The following is a 24,663-nucleotide window of genomic DNA, read 5'->3' as shown; positions in this document are numbered from 1 at the left end:
TACTTAATTTGTTAAACGAAAAATGTTTCGGTACTTTTAAGTACCGTAAGGGGGGAAAGGGTTATAAAATCCCGTTAAATGTGCGTAACTTCACGTGTAATGTAATTTCATGTCGAATCTTATTGTGTATTTTCAATATATATTTTATAAATGAAACAATTATAACATTCTATTAATTTTTATTACCTCAAAACATTTTAAATATTATTTGCCATTACATTAGGCAGGTTACGTTTAACATTTAGATAATATATTTAGCTCATCAGCAATGAAGTATCTACTACATGTAATAGATATGTGAATTTCTTTAACGTGATAAAATATATTATATTATTATTATTATAAATAGATTCGATAATATATTATATAAATTTGAAACATTAGTAACATCGAAATACAATAAGCATGTCATATTATTATTGGAATTACTTTATAATTTGCTATTCAATATATTTATATTATTTAATAAAATTTTACAGTAATTGATTTCAAAGGTTACAGATTATACATTTATTTTCCTAGTAATGCAATTGCTAAGCAAAACCGCATGGAATGTTAGGTTATATTTATACATTACCACACATACTACAAGAGAGATTATATATTTATTAAATATTATTCAGAAAACAGTGCTTATTTCGTTACATCAGGCCGAGGGGACAAGCCACGTTCTGAATTCGGTGAACTACCACCCGAAGTGCTTTGTGGGCTTCTCTCGTTAACCTGTAAAATACAAGTAAATATAATATTTACATAGAAGAGTAACTCGTGGCGAATAGTAGTGACCTATGTTTTCAGAAGGTTTCTTTCAATTAACCGTAATATTTTAATTGCCGTACCTATTGAATTGTATAAGCGAGTGGTATCAGGCGGGCGCCTTGACGGTCCCGTCATACGACCCGTAAATGCAATACAACAGCATAGAAAAATTAGATACAGTATAGTTTATTTTGCATCGCATGTTTAAGGTCAAATTACATATGCTATTTAAAGCCTAGAGACTTTTTAAAAAAAGATACGGTATTAAATGTATATAGTTTTATATTTTTAATTTAAATAAACGTTTAATCTGTGGATCTTTATTCAATTACTGTTGCGATGTTTTTACTTTAATACCGAATGAGTTTACTTGTAAATCATAATTTCATTATATATCAAGTACATAGAAATTAAGAGGCGCTTGCCTCGGTTTTGTTTTTTTATGCAAGAGGTAGGTGGATAAGCAAATAGACCATGATTAACAATAATGATAATAACCACCACCCCAATACATTGGTGCTGTAAGCCATCACCAATGCGCGACCTTAGGAGCTATATATGTGCCTATAGTTACTTGGACACTTACCCTTCAAACCGAAAAACAATAATGAAGTATTGCTAGATTTATACGATGAGTGGACGATACGTATTCAGACGGGCTTATACTAAGCCCTACCGCCAATCTTCGGTTAAGACCACACATATACATAAAACTAACTGAACTATGTGTTTATAGCACCCGCGTCGTAAACAATTCAACTTTCGATGACGACATCAATGCGTCTGATTCATGATAATGGGAGGGTAATACAATAATAATTTAACCTTATAACTGAAATAGGTTTCAATGCTATCCTTAATACGTGGGTCAAGAATATCTCGAAATATAGTTTTGAAATAGTAGGTAAATAGAACAGAGGATTTTGGTTTTGGAATCTTGCCAACATTTACGAAACTCAGACGGCATGAAAGTTGATTTTGAGTTCAACAGTCAAGATCGCTTGAAGTAAATCCCATCCAAGTAATTTACTCATAAGGCGGTTATTCACGTCAATGAAAGTGAATGAGCTTATAAACCTTTTTATTGCTTTCTTCTAAATGGTAATAAATTTTGTTTTAGATATAAAAGCCGAATATTTTTTACTGTCAGTAACTCTGTCTTTAGATTTGTGTTGGATAAGGTATTTAATTAACCCAGGATAACATTGAATATTATTGTAATAAATATAAAGATAATAATTATAGGTTAACACACATAAGCAATATTGTCTTCAAATACAAGATAGTTTAATGGAAAAAAAATATTGATAACCGATTGTCTTAAAACTTATCCCTTGTTATGAGTCCAGACGAAAGATTGCGAGATTCGTCTCGTTTAGTTTTATATGACAAATTCAATGGCGTTATTTATTATTGTATAAAAAAGTTAATATATATCTTTTAATGCGGCAAAAAACAGTTTACAAATAATTAGTACAACACGACGACGTCACTTCGTAGTGCTCTGAAATATTTCCTACATTTTAGCAATGATTGCCAGAAATTCCTACAACATTGTATTTAATAGACTTCACGTATCGTGAAGTTTTGTGTAAAATCTGGCGTCATTAAAATGCTACAAAGTTTCATATATTAAGACCATACATATGAAGTAAGTACAATATTATAATCTATGTATGTATAGATATATTGAAAGGAAGAATACCCAAGGAACAGTTCAGTAAATTTATTATGGTAGTCAATATTTAAAAATACTATACTAAGGAAAGAGACTCTTTACTTTTGTAAAATAGATCTTTAATACTATTATCCTTAGGTTTTCCGTACAATGGTGTAGGATACTATGTATTATAGGTACTATGTAGGTACTATGTACATTACTGAATAAGGCTAAGATAATTGTGATGATTAATGACCATCACGATAATAGTCCATCACGATAGCCAATCTCAACGGAGAATAATCAACTATGCATTAAATTTTATATTATAATCGACCATTTACAAAAACATTTAAAATAAATATATTGACGGACACTGATTAACTACGTTTTAGTTATATAGCAACAAAATATTATGAAATTCATCAAGAATGCTACTATACTGATAGTTCAAATTTTTTACCACCGTGACAACCCAAGATGGATGCCCCTTTTACTACGTCTGATCCTTGATACACATCACTCAGTTTCATTGTACAATAATAGTGCGATTGGCGTGTGTTGAGGGTAAAACAGACTCACTTGTCGTGACGAAAAAGCCATGTTACTTCCTTCATGTTGTCATAACCTTCGCCTCTCTTTACTTCTTTGTATTTTTAGATCTTTAATAATTCAAAAAGGCTTGCCGGTCTACAAAATCGTCATTTGCAGACCTATATTAAAATTAAAGATACCACTGGAATATAGGTTCCACCGAGAAGATCCGGCAAGAAACTCAGTAGTTACTTTTTTCCAACAATTGAAATACAAAGTCACGTTGGTTAATATAATAAAATTATTTATAACACAGGTGTCCCGGTGAAATTCAACAAGTAGGTATTAGCTCCACGCTCTTTTATCATCTATCTATGTTAAATAATATGCCTTATTTTTTAATATCTTTTTAACAAACAATTTTAATTTATCAATCGGCAAATTTGCCCCAAGATTTATTGACTTTGTTGAGTCAGAAACTTGACGTTATAAGCTTATCCTTACTTCTCGTGATCATACAATGATCATCACTGATTCTATCATAGTGATCAATAACCATTGATTACACATTATTGCAAATATCTTGTAACGCAACTGGAAGCATAATAAAAAAAAATACATATTAAAGAAGTCAGTTGCTAATTCCAAGTTTATAAATATAATCTCTTTTGTAAAATAAAAACAGATTAAATATCTGTATCATTACCCCAGAATAATATTTAATAAGACTTAATACTAGGAAAATAACCAAAATATATTAAACGAGCGGCATTTATGTCATTATGTTGTCTTTTCTAACAGCGTATGCTGCTGAGTCTTCCTGTTAGAAACAACAAATGAGGATTCCCCAAAACTACGCCAATTAAATTATTACAACATAATTTAAAATAGTTTGAATTTAAGCTGACTGACTAAGTAATATTTACATGATATAGACGTAGTAAGTATATTATCGATTACCAGTAAGGTACCACGAGTTAAAGATGACTTAAAGTGATGCAGCTCCCTTCGGCTTTATAACTTGTAATTGGCAGTGCTCTCCAGTAAGCTGGATAATTAACGCTCTATTGAACTTTAAGGAGCTTAATTAAACGGAGACGTTCAAGTGTATTCCGAACTTACGTCCTTTGATCGAAACGTACTTCTAATAATATGCAATGGATGATGAATATTTATGTCAATTACAAAAGTTATAATCGAATCCTTAAATATTTTTTTTGACATTTTTGTAACTATTTTTAATTCATATTTGTATATTTATTTAAGTAATTAATGTTATCAATTTTTATGTCAATAAATATTTTACAATCTAAAAAAATAATAATCTCAAAGTGATGCTTGATGCACCTCGTCTTAAACTTTATAGTTGTAATGAGTAAAATAAACTTATTCCACTTGAAATGTTTAATGCCATGATATGCATGAGAATCAAACACACCAAAAAATTATGTGAATTTTGTATAAATTATAAATACCTGGAGTCCTGTATGTAGCATATTTGCGATTGTTTCAACGTCAAGAGTGGAGTCTTGAGCGGAAATCTTCTTAATAGCGGAAGACACGATACATATGTCTCCTCTCAGTTCACGAACAAGAGCGGTTATTTTCTGAGCATTACTCAATATTTCGACGCTTTGAGTATATGGGTTGTAACGAACTCCGAAAGGTCGTTGAATACTGTCCGCGTAGGCCCTGGAAAGATTGTGTAATATTTTTATTTTAGTCAACGCTGTTGTGATCAAAAAAACTGACATTGGGAACCGAGGTCATTAGTTTAATCTCCGTCCATAACGGTACATCAGACAGACAAGTTGCCTTACTATTAGTGAATTTAGATTATAAGGCTATTTTCTGAAATAGTTTGTGTAGTATAATGTACATTGACATATATGCCAATTTTAGGCTCAAACGGTTCCACCCGTGGTAACTGCTTCACCCCTTACTCGAATCGTAGCGTGATGTTTTATAGTATTTAAAGTTTCTTAATAAAATGGTTATTTAACATCCCAAATAAGCAAGTTCAACCTATAAATGGAAATACTCTTCAGCATAGATAAAACGACTTAATAATGTCATAAACGTCATAATTTCTAATCTAGAATTAGAAATAGAATTTGTGTAAACCCGTCTGGGTAGGTACCAGCCACTCATCAGATACTCTACCACCATATAGCTATATATAGCAGTACTCAATATTGTCGTTTTCCGGTTTGATGGGTGAGTGAGCCAGTGTAACAACAGGCACAAGGGACATAACATCTTAGTATCCAAGGTTGGTGGCCCATTGGCGATGTAAAGTATATTTCTCACAGCGCCATTGTCTATGGACGGTGGTGACCACTTACCATCAGATGGCCCATTTGCTCGTCCGCCTTTCAATATGATATAAAAGAATATATATACATATGTATAATTATGTTCCTCACAATCTTTGTTTAATTGAGTTTCACATAGGTAGTCATATATCTGCAATAAGTCGGAAACCTTTCAAGCAGCTTAAAATATGAGAAGATTGGTAACATACCAGCCAATAGTTGACTTGTATCCGATTGTTATAAAATAATGAACCGTCGTCTTCAAAGACGAGTTACAATTACCTTCTCTCAAGACGAATCTTACAAATATATGAACTAGAAAAACGTAAGAATGTTTAAAATTATTAATACTAATTTCAGTTTCCACCTCAAATATTTTTCATTATCTGTATTTTCAATTTGAAAATCGAATTTAAAAATTCGCTCAAACTGATAAATATAACTAATTATTTTGTCCCGCGCTATTTTTGTATCGCGGATATAACAACACTATTGTTCGATTTAAATAAAATAGATCATCCATTTCTAAAAATAAAATTTAATTGGAGCACAATAATTTTAGTTTCACATTCCCGGTCTTCTAAAATACTATATCAGCATCGAGATACATTTTACTGTTACTTTTGATTGAAATAAATATTTTGTCATCAATTGAGTAAGTAAATGCTCAAAACACAGATTTCAAATCTTATCTTGTGACATTAATTTTTGTAAAAGTATGACGATGTTCATATTTGTGACTGACCTCATTTTCTCCTTCGCTTCTTCGAATGAATCCGTGTAATAATAAGCGTTCTGATATGATGTGATGATGCACTCTTCATTAACGGTGACATCGGGGTCGAATCTTTTTATTTTATCGGGCGTGGTAAGGGCATGCTGCAGCTCAGCCACGGAGGAGAGCAGACCAGCTCCATACACTCGAAAGCTTCCATCAGTTTGACGGCATAGACCGAATTCAACCGTGAAGAAATAAAGCTAAAATGTAACGATATTAACAATAATAATATCTCAATTTAGATAGACATTTGTTTTAATATAGTTTTAACACTGTTCTTTGTTAACGTGTCCAAGCAACATTTTAGTATTATTTTCATAATTTTGAATAAAAAAATATATTTTACGTATGTCATTGTCAGTATTCATTATTACTTCATTATTAATTTTGATATTTCAACTGAAAACCTACTTTAGCTATTCGAGTTGAAGTAGATAAAATTAAAATTAATTATGAATTGGAATAATTTGTTTTTATTTTAATCCCATTAATTCCATATAGGTATTTATTATGAAATTCGAAATCCGTTTAGCGTTAAAGTATATTTATTTAAATATTCGAATAGCGCCCGATTCGGGCTACTATAATTTATCACTATGAACAATTGTCACTTTGACGTGACTTAGGAAATAGGCTCAGAAGATTAATGGCAATCGTAGTCAAGGAAAACTCGTTTTCATACTATTTAAATAAAAAAATCATTTTTAGACATTTACAAAGTGCGAGCGATAACATGTGAAACAGTTATAAATAGTTAGAATTATTTTATTGTTTTGTATTTTCAATTATGATAACTAGAATAGATGTAAAAATATACATTGGTCTACTTTGCGTTGCGTAAACATCGTTTAGCGTTTTAAAAGCAAGACCACTTGTAAGCTGAGAGTACTTTCAGAGTAATTTATTAGGATTCTTAACTGCAGGTTTGAAATAATTGTGCTTTTTCTTACAAAATATCAAAAGACCAAAGTAATTACGTAGATCTTTCTTGGATTATTTTTTATATTTAATTATTAATATATTAATCTTATTATTATGGTGAAATCAAGATAATGTTTACTTTTATATTTGAATCATCGTGTACATGAAAAGATTACTTTATAACAAAGATATTAATACATAATTTCCTTCATCAGACCTGATACATCTGATACTTTAATCGGTTGATAATAAAACATAACTTTAAGGCGATAACTTTCAAGGAGATATTAAAGAGGTTTCAGTTCTTAATTAGCGATGAAATTTCAATTAAATTTAAACCAAAGGCCATAAACTCAACGTTTAGTCGTAAACGAAATGTACCGCAGTTATTTCTTATGATCTAAGTTCGTTATCTTTCTTGATCTAGATTTAAATTTCGTGGTTAAAACGCGTGCATCTTAACCGATGATTTCGGGTTCAATCCCAGGTAAGCACCACTGAATTCTGAAATTCTATCACATGTTTATTCCACCAAGCCGCATTGGAGCCGCAGTAGAATATGATCCAAACCTTCTCCTCAAAGGGAGAGGAGACCTTAGCCCAGCAGTGGGAAATTTACAGGCTGTTAATGTAGTATGTAATGTATAAACTTTTCTGCATGAGAATATTGCATGCATACATATAATTATATTATAAGAGGATAATTAAAAATAAAAAGCGAGATGTGTCATGGTATACCGATTCAGTGGTACGATATCGATTTCGTTAAAAAAATTTTACAAGAAATAAAATTGGTACTAAAAAGCACCAAATGTAAGTTTTAATATGACTGTATTTAAATGAAAGAGCTAGATAGAAAGAGACGAATAGGTCGCCTGGAGTAGGCTTAACGCTGTTTCCTTATGTGACATTTTTGCGAGTTCACTTTAATGTAAGCCGCGAAAAAGAACTTACTTCCAAAAATCTCAAATTACAGAATAAAACTAAATTCTGATATTTTATTTTGTTACTGCAACAAAAATTTTGGCGACTATGACCCCAAAATTTTGTCCAATAATTTTTAGTGCCAAAAATTTTAAATTTCGAATCTCGATCTTACCGTTGCCAATTTATCAATATCTTCATCGGTAGCTCCAAGCGATGCCAGACCCAGTTCTTGCGAGAATTGTGCAAAACTGGGATTAGCGAGCAGCGGCATGTGTCCCAAGAGCTCATGACAGCAATCACTATAAATATAAATTATAATATTATTCAGAATCTCTTCGACGTACAGAATTTATCAATGTCATGAAGTATAAGTAGATAACTATGAAGTTACTTGCTGATCGTCTCAATTAATTTCATATTAATTCAGTAATTTTTCATTTCAAATTTCGTAGAATAATATTTCTAGAATTCTTGCAAACTTTAATTAAAACCAAGTCATATTTTTATAGTATAATATTATGGTAAATATAATTTGTAAAATTACAAATTCCTCTCTCTGCTAGAACAGATATATTTTAGAGCCTAGTCACCAGACTACAAAATGACTTATAAACACAATTATATAGTAATAATACTGAGCAGATGAATTCTGGTGCCTCAACTTGAACCTGTTATGGTTACATCACATATTTAAGCCACTGGACTTCTCGCTCTCAAATATATAATTATTTAAACACTTTGTCGACTTTTCAGTCCCATATCAAGTATATCCAATGACTATTAAATGTCAAATTATTTAGAATATTTTAACATATTCACCAATACTAGGTGCGAATACATCTTACTGTATGACATTTATGATATTATAGATCCACGTATCACTTTGACTTTAAAAGTAATAAATAAATAAGAACTGATATGTTAGTTACCCTAAAAATAAATGAAATTAAAAACAATTCTATTACATAAGTCAATTTTATTTTACATACAATACTTACGGTTCAGGTGTGTAGAAGGGGTCGGACGAATGACGAATATACTGAGTGCAATGGAACACCCTGAAAGCTAATCCGGATAGAAAATCTCTCGGGGATAAATAACCAGCGACAGGGCGAAGTTGGAATCCAGTCTTGCGTTTCAAGAATACGCTTACATCTTCCAACTGGAATGATAAAAATATATAAAGAGTTCGAGCTTGACATGATAGAAGAGAAACATTTTATATTCGAAAACGTTTATAAAGGAATCTTCGAATTATTTCTAATCAATATCAGTCAAAAGTTATTCGAAAATCGATGTTAATAACATCGATTTAAAATTAAAAACAAGCAAGTGTTAGCGAGTAGCCCTAGCCCTCCGTAATACGGTATTACGTCATATGATGTCATAATTAAGTATATCACATTATCAAATATAATGTTTATAATCGAAACTATTTATTTTACATTATTATGTACTTATAAAATTATTTTTATAATTAGTTGTTGAATAATTTGTTAAACTTTAATTAATACTATTTTATTTGGCATATTATTTAAGACTGGCACAAAAACATATACAAACTTCTTTTTTTAAAAAATATTGATCTGTCACAAGAAATAGTGGTATGATTGAAAATTATTGAAAAATAGTTTTGTTGGATGATTACTATAAAACGTGATTTTGTCGTCTTAAGCTACTGAAATAACTCAAGCTTTTTTGAAAAAAGAACAAATTAAAAAAAATTATAATACATCTTTTAGAAGAAAAAATCACTAAGGAATCGTTGTCGTCATCGTAGAAAGGATTATATTGAATGTAAAGTTTCCACTGGTTCAGAATGTAATATTCAATAGTAACATTGTAATATTTAGTTAAATAAATATAAATTCATTTCATTTCATTCATTCATTTTTTAATAATGGTAGAATGTTATGATTGGTATTTTAATAATCAATGTATCATTTTATCACAAATATTTTTGTATTAACTCAGTACAGGTAATCAGCGACATCTAATGGAATTTTCCCCAAGCATTGTACTAAAGCAACTGCATGTACAAGGCACGCCATCTACCGTTATTTCACGATACTTCTACTTTTCACTCACAATACTAAAATGAATGTATATAAAAAAAAAAAAAAAACAATGTCAATGATGAAAATAAATGCACGTGTGCAATATTGCCCCTTTTTAATAACAGTATAATACCTAGGTATTGTAAGAATTTATAATTCACCAACAAGCCAAAAATAAATATTTAGTTTGATGTATGTATGTTTGATACACACACACGCACACACACACACACACACAAGGAAGTACATAGTGAGACAGAGAGAAAAAGCATTATCCTGTTTACAGACACGGTATACGAATTGGTCTTAACCGAACTAGAACTAAAAAAATTAGTAGCTTAAAAAACCCTTCAAAACAGTATAGCACTATACAATGGTAAAATATATTTCAAAAAAAAAATAGATGTATATAAAATTAAATTAAAATATAACCGTGGCATAAAGGAATTTCGATATAAATATTTATATATTTCGAAATATTTTATTAATTAACAGCGACCCGCACCGGCCTCGCACGGGCGCAATGCTGATACTAAATATACTACAGAATGTCCTGCAACGTTCACAGTTTTTCAGACATTAGACAATACTAACCGCAAAAATAGTTGCTGTGGGCTATCCCTAATAGATAGACATATACTATACCGGTTTTTTTCGAAGACCTTTATAAGGTGTACAATACCGTAGTAAATTATTTTGATCTATCTCGTAGGGTTCAGCCAGCGTTTGCGATGTAAGCGCACAAAACGATTTACGACATCACTTCAGAAACCTCTAAATTTATCAGTGTTTCTATACTATGTTGTGCATATATCATACATATAAACCTTCCTCTTAAATCAATCTATCTATTAAAAAAACCGCATCAAAATCTGTTATGTAATATTAAAGATCTAAGCATACATAGAGACACACAGCGGTAAGCGTCTTTGTTTTATTCTATAATGATTATTATTTGTTAGTTACTGTTACAGAATTTCAGTCAAGTCGGTAGTTACATTTCACGAGTGAGATACGAAGTGAATACTTACAAAATCTCACTGTCGATAAACAAATGCATGGAATAATTGAGCTAATTCCTTACCTGAGGTAAATTGTCTTCTTTGTATCCACAATACTTTACCAGCTGAGGCCAGTTTTCAAGATATTCCTCGCAGGCATGTTTCTGGTAGAGTTTGTGAAGTTCCCTGAATACTATGCCCCTGAAATTATTATAAAAGATTTAAATACATTTTATTATTATTTCAACGTTTTATAATATATAAGAATACTAGCAAAATAAGTCCTTAAAAGTAAGAGTTCATTTATATCTATAGGTAGTATCCCGTTTATAGACATTGGCACTTTAAGGAACATTCCTTACATCGTCATGGATACCTAGATATAGAAAGAATATCTAAGATGCCCTTGTGTCCTTCTAGCCAGAACAAATCAAGATAAGTGACTTTTTTAACAGCGGTAGATGTTACATTGACTAACTCATACAAAATGTAAAACAGACATTTTTTTTTCTGTATAAAACATTTATTTATTGTAATTAATTGTTTATCATTTAAATAAAATTAATAGGCCTTGGCACCTAATTGTGAAAACTGTGTCATATGAACAATGAAAAGCGATTTGAAAATAGTCATCTAATCTAGTCTGTCTAGACGACACGTTCGTATAGATGTAGATGTGTTGAAGATGTCGTGAAAAGTTGCAAGATACTAGATTGAGCTGTATATGTAATATTTTCGTCTTTAATAAGAACAGAATATATTTATGCTTATAAATACTTTTATAAATATATATCATAATTTTAAGAACAGACGATACAGAAAAAACTATTATAATAATTACTTTTGTTTAAAAAACAAAACAATATGATGATAAAAGAAGCGCTTTATAAAATTAACTGTGTTTATAATTTCAATTTAATTAATTTAAAGGTTTTCTGTAAAAAATTTTTAATAAATATTATTTTATTAAACACTAAATAAAACACCATAGATTCAAAACCGATATCTACTAATACATGCATCGTAAGTTCGTGAAATTGAATTTCAAAGTGTACCAAACTCATTGCTCATCTCAGTTCGCAACAAGTCTCACCAGATTGTTACAAGTTTGACAGAAACTTGTATTAATAATTGTCGCATAAAGACTGTTGCTTATTCAGTTTATAAATAGAATCATAACATTTTGGTGTGCAAACATTAAGAGTTGTTAAGTAAAAAAGTTATAGTTTGTCAAGGAGATAATGTCATAGAATTATTTTTAAATCTTTAATTTCCGTTTAGATATATCGTGCTCGACGCTGAGTTTAGTCAGGAAATATCTGCAAATTGTATCTTAGATTATGCTAGAAAACGGTTCGTCTTAATGAAAAGAGAACTAAAGGATTTGTCATATTATTTCTTATAACTTTCGTACGGTATTTGTAGATTTTTTAATTTATTTTCTTTGATGTCAAAATTTGAATATTAAAAATAACTCTTTTTTGTTACTAAATTGTGTCATTTAGTCCCACCTTGATTTTTCTTTAGGTCAAATTTAGTATTTAAAATTTTATTTCTTTGATTTATCTGATCTTTGGTACACAACTTTACTTCTGATGACATTGCAATTGTGTATATTTAGTATCATTGTAAATCCAAGATGACCGCCGCCACAAAATGGCTGTTAAATATTTTGTCACATGCCCAACGATATGGGTATAACATGATAGACTTGACTTTTCATCATGAAACAAGATTTTATTTTCGAGTCTAATTAATTACCTAGTTTCAAGAGAAAAGTGGTGGAACATGATCTACATCATTGTTATCTTTATTTCCAATAAAACCTTAATATTTAAACCTTTTTATAGAAAAATGAATAAAAGTACTGTATCTAAAAAGTAGTTATTTGTATTTCTTAATACTACGAACAAAGTAGTATTATATTGTTAAGATATGAAAAAATAAAATAAAATAAACCGTTGTTTGTTAGCATATGACGCAACTTGCATCCGAGCCGATGGATGGCGCTGCTTTAAAAATATTACATTCCTAAATCGCGATGGCTAGATTTTCTCTACATTTCACCGTGTTTTCGTTTCTCGGCTCTGTCCTGGCAAAATTAACGAGTCAATTAGGAATGATCACATCGCGCTATATATTAAGGACTAACATATTGTGATCTTTTCCAAAGGAAACAAACTGAAATAGAAGAAATTTCTGAGTAAAGATTACTCCTTAATTGTCTATTTTAGTCTTTTGCTACTTAACTGTAATTAGTCTCTCTTAACTTTAACTACAATATTTTTAAATGACATTCTATCTGTTTAATACGTACAAGAATTTATTTGTTTGCATTCGTGATATAGTTTACTATATTTCTATCTATCCTGACCGTATTCGGCCACAGCGACTGGGATCTGACTATTAAACAATTCCGTTGTGTGTTTTCTAGTGACTGACATCGCCAATTTTTGCAGAGCATTTACGAGCACATTTACTGCAAGTCAGCACCCTTTCGACATAATTATTATGGCCGGCCACAAGTGGTCGTCCTCGAGCTCGTCCCGTTTTGCATCGACCTTTTCCTTCCGTCTTCTCTCAAAAGCGAACACCTTAGTGTATTGGTATGCCTTCAAAATTGCCGGTCACCTAGTCTCCGTCAGTGTCTCCCATTGTGATAGTTCCAATTCACAAAGCTTCATGTGACGCTTTAGCACATCCTAATTTACTATATATAAGTAATATATAATATATTGAGTGGTGTATATGAAAGTTTGAAGGTTATTATATCACGTTACTGTAATGCTGGCTTTTGGATACATATGTAGTAGAACTGTTTGGTTATCAGGTTGTCACAATGTTTCAGTTCATCGTCGGTTCAGCTCCGGATGAATTATAAAACATAAACCCATTATCTACGGTCACATTTTCCCATATCACATTACCGCACCAAACCACCACCACATATGCAACGCATCGCTAACTTCCGATTTGTTTCAGTTATAAATGTTTATATCGATGGCTTTTGTAAAATTTATAAGTGTTCTTGATTAATTAAATTAAAGATTTGTTGAATTTGTGAATAATTTTTTTTTATGTTTACAGGGGTGCAAACGGGCAGGTGGCTCACCTGATGGAAAGTGATTACCACGGCCCATTAATATTTGCAACACCGGGGAGCTTGCAGGTGCGTTGCCGGCCTTTAAGGAATGAGTACGCTCTTTTCTTGAAGGTTCCCAAGTCGTATCGGTTCGGAAAAACCGCCGGCGAAAGTTGGTTCCACAGAGTGGTTGTGCGTTTGTATCATGAATTACTCATGTTTGCAATAAGTCGCATATATATATATATATATATATATACATATATATATATATATATGTATATATATATATTGTTTTATTGTTCTACAGTATGTGTTGATTTTTATGAACTTTTCCTTTCTATTATAGCAGTGAAATTCGCCAAACATTCTGGTAAAAAGATTCACATGTTTTGACCACTAGGCCACCTCGGCTCTCAATAGTACTTCAAAGTAAAAATTCTTAGGCTTTGTAAACTTGAATGTCCATTCTCCATTAATATATAATTATTTTATATGTTAATGGTAAGGTATCAAATAGGCCAGATGGTAAGTAGCCACTGCCTATGGACTTTGGTACTCTAGGAAACCTTATTCATTCCTCATATCACCAATACACCATTGACATTGGGAACTACCCTATAAACTGAAATACAACAGTACTACGTATTGCTGATTAATGGTAGAATATATATATGGCACCTGATGGTAAGCGGTCACCACTGGCCATAGACTTTAGTGCTGTAAAAAATATTAACCATACCTTACATCATCAATGCGCCACCAACCTTGGGACCTAAGATGATTACATTGGCTCACTCACCCTTCAAACCAGAACACAACAATGGTAAGTATTGCTGATTAGCGGCAGAGTTGGCGGTACCTCGAGCTTGCACAAAGTCCTAACACAAAGTGACGTATTAAAATTAGTTGTGTTGACTATAGTCACTTTTTATGAATTTTTGAATTCACTTTAACTATATAATAATGTATAAAATAATGTATTAAGTCAGCGTTCGTGAATTATTGAAAAAAATAACTAAATGGAAAAACCGTTTTATTTTGACGGAAAAATGCTTAGCCTATGGCCATCCTTAAAGTTAATTTTAAATGAAAGCATTCGATTCGCCTATGACGTCTCAAATAATAATTATTATTTTATAAGTTTGACAATCACTGTATATATTGCGTATATAATAATAATAATATAAGATATTTCGTTATTACGTTACGCTATTAGGTTTTGAAGTTGTTAATTTTTAGCATTTAAAATTTTCCCACTGCTGGGCTAAAGGCCTCCTCTCCCTTTGAGGAGAAGGTTTGGAGCATATTCCACCACGCTGCTCCAATGCGGGTTGACGGTATACACATGTGGCAGAATTTCGTTGAAATTAGACACATGCAGGTTTCCTCACGATGTTTTCCTTCACCGCCGAGCACGAGATGAATTATAAACACAAATTAAGCACATGAAAATTCAGTGGTGTCTGCCTGGGTTTGAACCCGAAATCATCGGTTAAGATGCACGCGTTCTAACCACTGGGCCATCTCGGCTCTCATGGAATGGAAGTTGTTAATATGTCGATTAAAAATTATAATTTTAATACGACATTTTCTATTACGCATATAATAATTTTAAGTAAGATTTAATATGAATAATACCATTTTAATACGGTCATATTTCAAATATTTACATATTAATTCATTCACAAAGTTAGATTGGAAAATAAAATGAGTTAAAATATAATTGATTGAATTTCTCTTTTTTAAATCAAATTAAATAATTGAATGAGAAATAAGTTTGGGGATTCTTGGGTTGACATTGTCTAAAAGAATTTCAAAATCGTCTCCTTAAACGATATTTAATTTGTATAGTGACTAAAAATCAATTGAATCAAAAATCCGTTTATTATTTAGTCCAGTAATGTGATCCGTTTAATAGTGAAAAAAAAAAATATAATAAAGAGTAAATTATTACGATTGCAATCGAACGAATTTTAATGTTAAAGTTATGGTTCACAGAGTTCAATTTTAGTTGACATTTTTTTGTTGAATATCATCTTTCATATTTACCAATATATTATGTAAATCCATAGTGATAATTAATAATGAACAAAAAATGACGATATCAAGCTTATATTAAATCGATATTTGCTGCTTTCATTTGGTATAAAGTTTGTACAGACGTTTCAAATTTATTTCGATTTACCAGACGATCGACTAAGATCGAATCGCGTGAACTCGGTTTTATAAAAGCTAAGATTTTTCACTTACCAAGTTTTAATCTCCGTTTCGGTATATTGTACCTTCGGAATAGGCTGCCCACTATTAAAAAAATTAAAACGATTAAATGATTATAAATATTTACGAAATAACTATACCTCAGTTATTTTTGTGACAAAATAAATATGAATATTGTCATGAATTATTGTTATCTCGTGATTCGTTTACAATTTCCTTATCTCAGTGTTATAAAGAATCCTATTATAAATAACACTTTAAATCTTTAATAAGATGATTATATTTCACATATTTATTTTAAACAAAGCAATTACGGACGTAGACACACTATGAGTTCAGGAAAACCAAAAAAAGTACCGAAGTTGGTTTGTCTATTAAGAAACGATTATTTTAATTACTAGATTCAACCGATCGCATCACATCAATGGAATATGAATTACTATCAACCATACGTACTATTTGTAATTATTTGCAATAGCTGCGAACTGCTCCCGTCGCTTGCGATAAATTGGATCCTTGAACCCAGGGTGATCAGCGTCAAGTTCCGAACCATACATGAGAACGTTTTGAGCGCGATCTAAATCAGAAATCTTACGCGGAAACCACGCCATCTCACCAAAATCTAAAAACATATCACAACATTATTTCTGAAGAGAAACGTAAGAATAAAAAAAATATATCATAATAATATATTGGTACGATTACAAAATTGCGTGCTTACGAGTTTGTCCCTTATTTTTTACAGTGTAATCACAGGCACAAGGGACATGACATCTTAGTTCCCAAGGTTGGTGGCGCATAGGTGATGTAAGGAATGGTTAATATTTCTTACAGCGCCAATGTCTATGGGCGGTGGTGACCACTTACCATCGGGTAGCCCATATGCTCGCACGCCAATCATGCCATAAAAAAAAATTATAAGGATAAAACTTATGACGATATACTCGCATAGTATTGTAGAAATTATTTTCCTAATTATTCTTACGTTAATGTACTGATGGTATAAAGATAATTATGTTGCAAAGCAATCGTTTCACTTATTTCACTAACAGTATGGATGTAATGGATGGGCGATTTGCATTAGATTATCATAAATGTAAATTTCATTAAGTAATTAGCTTATATTTTGTAAAAACAAGTATGGAATAGATGCGAAAGCGTAGTGGAATTTAGGGCTGAAGTTTCTACAGTTGAAATTTTTTCAGCACTTGTATAATGAAGTTACTTTGTTCTGATTTACTAGCCGTTTACACGACGGACTATGACATCAGAACATTATTCAGAAGATCACTGAATTTTCTCAAATATTACAGTTTTTTAATTGAAGATGCATTGACCATACCCATTTTATCAAAGTTCTCATATTTTAAGATAGAAAAGTTGCAAGAGAAATTAGTTTAAATATCTAATCGCAGGCAGAGCTCGAAAACACTTTATTCAATTATTAATTGTTTATTTCAATGTTATACCAAAGCTAGCCGCTGCTGATAATGGTGTTGGAGGTGGGAAGTCGTCGCCAGTTTGAGAGGACACCACCTCGAAATCCTGGATTTCGCGTTTTAGCATTCGCTTGAGCTGTTCCATTCTACGAGGGTCACATTCGACGTCCACCAGGATGTCAGACTAAAAACCAACACTTTTTTAAATATTCGCTCAAGCAACCATTGCAATATTTCGTTATCTTTATTGATTTGAAAACATTTCAGGAACAGTAAAATTATTGATAATATATTAAACTTAAGAACAAATAAAATGGCGTCTAAATTATAAAAAAAAGAAAAATAATTAGCAATATATGTACACATATAAATCAAGTAACGTTCGCTGGAAAAAGAAACTTACGGCTGAAATTTCCATGGCGGATTTTCTAGATTCAATATGGAGAACATTGATACCGAGATCTTGGAAGACCGAAAGAACCTTAACCAAGCCTCCAACTTGGTTCTTCACAGTAAATATAACTGAGATCCTCTCCCCTTCTTGCGGGTGCTGTTGAGCTGCATGTAGTTCAGCCAACTTGGGATGATGGGAAGACTCATTCTTGACTTGCCAATCCGATCCGTTTCTATACAACCACAAACCTAAAAGACCTTTTCCTGACCCGCTCATCTTCTGTTCTCTTTTTCTCAACTTCAAACTGATTTTTAAGTTTCAGTATATCGGGTCAGTGTAGTCTGTCTTCTATAGTACTTCTCGTCTAAGTCGAAGGCACTGTGCACTGTCAGATACAAACTGCGGGCTGTCCATTGCGTATCGCGCTATATAAAGAGAAGAGGCGCGGGAGATAGCCGGAGGGTGGGTATATTTGATTGGCTGAATCAACTGTTCAGTGTAACTTGGAAAATCTTTCATTCCATAAAGTCACGGGCACACTCCCTACGTTCTCTTTTTACTTTTGTTATAACATTAATTACTGTAACAACTTTGTAATAATATACTAACGATATTTATATAATTTTATAACTTTCTTATTTATATAAGTATTTCATTAAATCAATGAATAGTAAAACATGGCGTATATATTTACATAATATTAGGAAGTAAAAGTATGATAATTAGCATTAGGTATATAATATATTACTTTTGAAAATTTACAAAAATATATATATTTTCTATTAAAATTTATTTTATTCTATGAACTGATCAGATAACACTCTCTAGAGTGAACTCTCTACAGATGAACAAGCATTCATAAGGATAATATAGTTTATCTCTATGAAGGAAAGCATCATAGCTTATGTAGGTATAATAAATTTATTGAAAACCTATATGAAAGTAACGTAACTAACACAATGTTTCTTTTAAAATAAATTGAATGTCTGATTGATGAAAGATACATAAAATACTCGACATATTGGTAACATATACCGAGTGTGACCGCATGTTGTATTCCACCCACACCCTTACGGGCGTTAAACGCAAGTCGCTGTATTTATTACCATTATTTAGTCGAGAGAGCATCCCTTATCATTCTTTATCGGACATATGTATACATATAGTTAAGGTGTCAGGGTATAGCATTCAGTAAGTATCGCACATTCTACATGTATAACACATATAATCATTATAATTATTATTATTCTGGATAAATCTAAGCGAGTGAGTCAGCTATTATACTGATATAACTTAATAAGCTTTAACAGATTTTACATAAATTAATATCTATTTCCCAGATATAAGATACTCTTTAACGTACATTGTAAGGCTTTACACAAGTCCGCCTGGGTAGGTACCACACGCTCATCACATATTCTACTGCCATGTAGCAATACTCATTATATTGTTGTGTTATGGTTTGAAGAGTGATATTAAATCTTAGCTCCAAATATTCGTAGCACGTTGATGTTGTATGGAATGATTGGTGATTGTGACCACTAAATAGCATATGGTAAATAGACCTCTACGCTTACCTGTTTTATAGTCTGTGTGATACGTATAGGGTTTTTTTTTATGCATTGGAAACCTTTAGAAAGGTACCCGGCCATGGGGAACCGTTAATGGGAGAGCCGAGAAAAGCGTTCGTCATCTTCGCCGAGCGTGATCAGTGATTTCCTGTTCCCGCTCCTTCGTCTCCTTCTGGGCCGTGATGGTCTCACAGAAGAAGGCCCCAGCCCTTCTCAACGTTTCCCTGTGGAGTATCGGCGACACGATGGCTCGCAGCTAGAGGTCTTGCCCAACTTCGTGGACCATTTTCGGCCTCTCTACATTCCATGTGCTGTACGCCTCCAGTGACCCTCCAGGGTGAGCCAGACCACCCATGTATCTGATTACCTCACCTCTTTGATCCTCGGCAGTTTGTGAAATCATAGCATCAGTCTTATGAGACGCCATCCGAAGAGACAACCCAACCAGCCCAATCTTATTAAAGGCAATATTCGCTCTTTGGTTCTTTCAAAAATATTCCCAGATGCCAGCATCAACGTGTATTCTGCATAACAAATTACGCAGTCACCTTAGACTAAACCGTACTCGAGGTTTCTCAGCATAGGCCTAAAAACCGACACCTGCGGGACCTCATACATACATCTCTATTGAGATCTTTGTACCGTTTTACTCCATGTACGAGACGTACCCGTCACGCAAGTAGCCATCGATAATAGCCTGCAGGGAGACAGACGATGGTGCACAAGCGCCCCTAAATAGCGTCCCAGGCAACGCCACTGACTGCTCTGAGACGACCACATGATAGATACACAGCCTTGCCACTCTCGTCTAATAGATATGTGGGACGGTACGCAGAAAAAGGTTCTGCAGCATAGCGATCCTTCTTCCTAAGAAACAAATTAGGTAGGTCGGACACAGACTTCAAACATACGCTTCAGCCTGTTTGAACTGATATCAATCAAGAACTGCATTTATAATTTAATTGTGTTTTGCTATTAGCAAATCGCATGGACTATGTAAATCTAAGATTTGTTTATCTTTAATATGTTATAGTTAGAAAAATAAGTGATTTCAGCATTTATACCTATATAATTATATAATTCAAATTTCTGAATCGTCATAACATGGTGCAGTAATTTAATAATAAAGTTACTAAGATATCCAACGCGCATTATTCTAAGCCAATATCAATGTCGAATTTCATATCGTCTAAAATGAAAGCAAGTGAAACTGCAGTGTTTATTTGAACTAATTTAACGCTTTAATTTTTAGTTCCTATTCTTAGCAGCACATTGATCCAAGAAATAGTTAAAAATTCTATGACTATTAAGCATTTGATGACAAATTTGCTAGACTGCCTTTCTTGTGAATTTGTGATAGCATGTCCTGACTGACTGATTTATCATCGCCGAGTGTTAAACTATTAAAGTTAGGGCCATGAAATTTGATGAGCAGGATTGTTTTATTGAGTAGACACCCACTAAGGAAGGAAATTTCGAAATTGTACCCCTAAGGGAGTGAAATAGGTTGAAAGTTTGTATGAAAGGCCGTAATTTTTTTAAGTTAGAAACACAAAACTTTATCTTTGGTATACTGATTAAAAATGAGTAGATTACGTATTTAGGCGTTTCTGGATATTCTAACCTAAGGGGTAAAATACACACCAATTTTATTAACAAAGATGTCTTAAATTACCGTCATATTTTAAGTTAATCTCTAAATATATTCAATTTCCAAAGCGGCGGGCAACATCTTGTGTAAAATAAAAAAAAAATTATTAAACTAGTTTAATTTAGAAACTCTTTGATACAGTGTTTACAGAGAGCAGTTAAATACAAAATACTTCAATTACAAATTTATCGCATGTGCCAAAGTTATGTGTTAACTATGACAACAAAAGTACACTTGACAATCCCGCGAATATAAGTACTAAAAGTCACATAAGCTGACATGACTGACAACAATCATCAAAACTAGCTTGATTTTTACCAATCGTTGTCAGTCATGATATTCCGCACAACATTATAGAGTCCTTGATATATTTGTTTGACATCTTTAGCTACTGGATTCTCGGGTAAATTCTTCATCTCTACGATTTTATAGGACATGATACCACCGAAGTTTACAGCCAAATTCCCATTGCTTACACATTCTACGTTTGTACTCCTTTAGAACGGAATAATGTTATTGAGTGAAGCGGTTGTGTTTTCATAAGCATACTTAGTCCATACTCCTTGCCACTTCCAGCGATCTCAATTCCCGACGGAGCAACTATGTAATAGCTTTGCATTTTGTATTCATTTTCTTTTCGATGCTGTCATAGATCTCGGTTATCTCGGGTACTGGAATATTTAAGTTTTTGGTATTCCTTTTGACAGGAACATTCTTCTCTAATTTCAAGGACACTCATGTGTCATATGATGCGACATTTTTATTTTTCCTAAGAGTCATAGTAGGTCCTCGTAGTACTCTCCACTAATTTATTACTTTTCACGCTTAGATAAATTGTTTTATTTGGATTTCCGCGGGCATACGGAAATCGTACAATGAAATGAATGGTTTAGCAACGCATATATACACCTCTATGCGTATCATACAAACATTAATTGATGTAATAATAAGTATAACTATAATGAAAGATACAACTACACATATAATTATGTGTGAATAATATGTTTAAACATTTACTATATTTTTTTAAATTGTCATATTAGCTTGCGCGTATAATTTCTATTCATGTAAAATTTCAAGTTAACGAGGCGTATAATGGTTATGATAATGACGTCAGAGAGATGTATCCTTTGTTTAAGTAATCAAGAGATAGGGGCTATATCAGGTTCGGGGTCAGTTAGTTAATTAAATATAAATAAAAAAACGAGGATGATTTACATTTAAATTGATACCAATTTCAGTTTTTAACGTTCATTCTTTCATAAAATTTACCTCAAGAATAAAATATAAAATTTAATTATTTAAATAAATGTTTTATATAAGATTTGAGTCTTCGAATGTTAAGGAGATGAGAACGAAGATTATAGTATTATGAGTTGTAACAAATGTGTATAAATAATTTCAGGCTTATTTTTTTGTTTTTGTATTGATAAAGTAGGATGAAGGAGATATAATTTTTTATTTTTCAATTGTTTTGGATACACAATAGAAAAATGTATTTACAATTCGCTGTCGAGAAGAGATTTTAACTCAATTTCCTCTGAGACGTCGAAGAGCGCTCTCTGATTGTTTCCATTCAAGGTTCGTTATTCGTTAACAGTTTGTATTTTATTTGCACTTCGAAGATCGAGTTTCTTGTAAATACGTTTATTATCTTATTTTAAAATAATAATCATCTTATATCAAATATAGTATGTCCTAAATTGCGAATTGCTTTTTTATAAAATGTATTTTGATTTGTGTTTCAATTTTTTCAAAAATACGGTTAACAAGTGAGCCAAGACGTTCCTTTTAGCCATGGAGGATCTTAAAACCTGTGGAAGCTCCACTGATATTTACGTACTTAACGTATTATATGTAAGTTAATTATAACTATCGTATATAGTTTTGACGGATGGAAACCTGCATATCACATGAAATTTTACAACATAATATGAATTCACCGAACCACATTGGAAAATCGCCGTTGAATAAGCTCCATGCCAAAAAAAGGAAAACGATTTCTTTGCTTAGCTGTGGCATTTATAGGCTATTACTTACTAACCTACTTACTTAGCTAAGATGTTTTTTTTTTCTTATTTTGCGAGTATTTGTATAAGATACATCCTCTTCCAGCCAGCTCGTGCCTTGTGATGAATTTTGCTATCACTTTAATATTATGTTTTTATATGAAACTTTAATGTTACATATGAAAATAAATAAAAATTCTAATTTTTAATAATTTATGGATTCTAATAAAGTGCCCTAAAATATTCGGATGATAGTCAGAAAACCTATATCCCGAAAAGATATTTCACTTTTAACAGTTCGCATGTAAATAAGGCATTCATGGCATCTATTTATCAGATACATGTAATGTCTGTGAAATCTCTTCGAAGGATAAACCTGTTGAAGACCGACAGTTACGCGAGAACTATGAACTTTGAACTTCTAAAAAATCGATATAATCAAATATGTTTTGGCATTTTGATAAGTCTCTCCATTTCAAGTGGTCCAGATTTCAATTTTTTTTTTATTTTATATGGAAACACATGCACAAGACATTCTGTATGTGCTTGTTGATGGCGTTTTTTTCGTTGTGCATATTGGGTAGGTACAAAATATGATGTTTTGAAACCTTTACTAATTTCGATTCGAGTCTAGTCAGATAGCTTGTAATAATCTACGATTACTATATAGTACTTTACTATCCGGAAGACGTACTTATAATACAGAACATTTAGCTCAAGTATGTCCGGAGACACTCTGACGGTCTACGGACGGAGTGTTGACAGACCTCTTAGGACGTGCGCTGCCTCGAGTCGGCAGGATGAAGACGAACGGCAAACATTAAGCGATGTTACTTTTTCGTACTTAATTTTAGATTATATTGATTATAAGACCTAAAATATTTTTATATTATAGATATCATATTAAAATCACACATGATACAATGACGCTTTTCCCGACATTTTAAAACGTAATATTATATATAAATCAAAATTTAATACAAATGTTTTGAATAAACTTGAACAAAATGCTTAATACTATTTTATTGCTAACCTTTTGTTAGATATTTCTGATATTGTATAAAGTGAGTGAATGAATGTTTCCGTTTTTGTCTAATTTTTGGACAGGTAACATTTTATGGTTTTATGAAAATCAATATTAGCGTAATCGGCAAATTCTTTCTGATATTATAAATGCGGAAGTCTGTTTTGTTTTCCCGCTTTCATAATAACAAAGCTAATACAGCTAATAACAAAGCTAAAAAACGTCGATTTTTTCGAAGTTTTTTTAGTATATTGTATGTAGTTTATGTAAAAAAGAAAAATACACGGTCTTTGTGGGATAGATACAAAACATTTGACAAAA

General features: G+C 31.9%; 1 protein-coding gene across 1 annotated transcript; it reads right to left on the bottom strand.

Moving 5' to 3' along the window:
- Positions 1 to 633: 633 nt before the first annotated feature.
- On the bottom strand, positions 634 to 18,363 carry LOC125075916 (tryptophan 5-hydroxylase 1). The gene is made up of 10 exons (XM_047687763.1): positions 18,097 to 18,363; positions 17,724 to 17,877; positions 16,711 to 16,876; positions 16,288 to 16,338; positions 11,036 to 11,153; positions 8,893 to 9,056; positions 8,067 to 8,193; positions 6,014 to 6,246; positions 4,429 to 4,645; positions 634 to 723 (listed from the first exon to the last, which is right to left on the bottom strand). Exons 1-10 carry the CDS (start codon positions 18,361 to 18,363, stop codon positions 634 to 636), a joined length of 1,587 nt encoding a protein of 528 aa, XP_047543719.1.
- Between the last annotated feature and the right edge of the window lie 6,300 nt (positions 18,364 to 24,663).

Source organism: Vanessa atalanta, chromosome Z, assembly GCF_905147765.1.
Source record: "Vanessa atalanta chromosome Z, ilVanAtal1.2, whole genome shotgun sequence".
NCBI lineage: Eukaryota > Metazoa > Arthropoda > Insecta > Lepidoptera > Nymphalidae > Vanessa > Vanessa atalanta.
The sequence above is the reverse complement of the archived record's forward strand: the minus strand, read 5'-3'. Positions and strand labels throughout refer to the sequence as shown.

Excerpts from the sequence above, each read along its gene's own strand:
- LOC125075916 (XM_047687763.1), bottom strand. The coding sequence starts at position 18,363 with ATGAGCGGGTCAGGAAAAGGTCTTTTAGGTTTGTGGTTGTATAGAAAC. Across the intron at positions 17,878-18,096 it reads CCGCCATGGAAATTTCAGCC|TCTGACATCCTGGTGGACGT; the intron begins GTAAGTTTCTTT and ends GTTGGTTTTTAG. Across the intron at positions 4,646-6,013 it reads GAAGCGAAGGAGAAAATGAG|GGCCTACGCGGACAGTATTC; the intron begins GTCAGTCACAAA and ends CAATCTTTCCAG.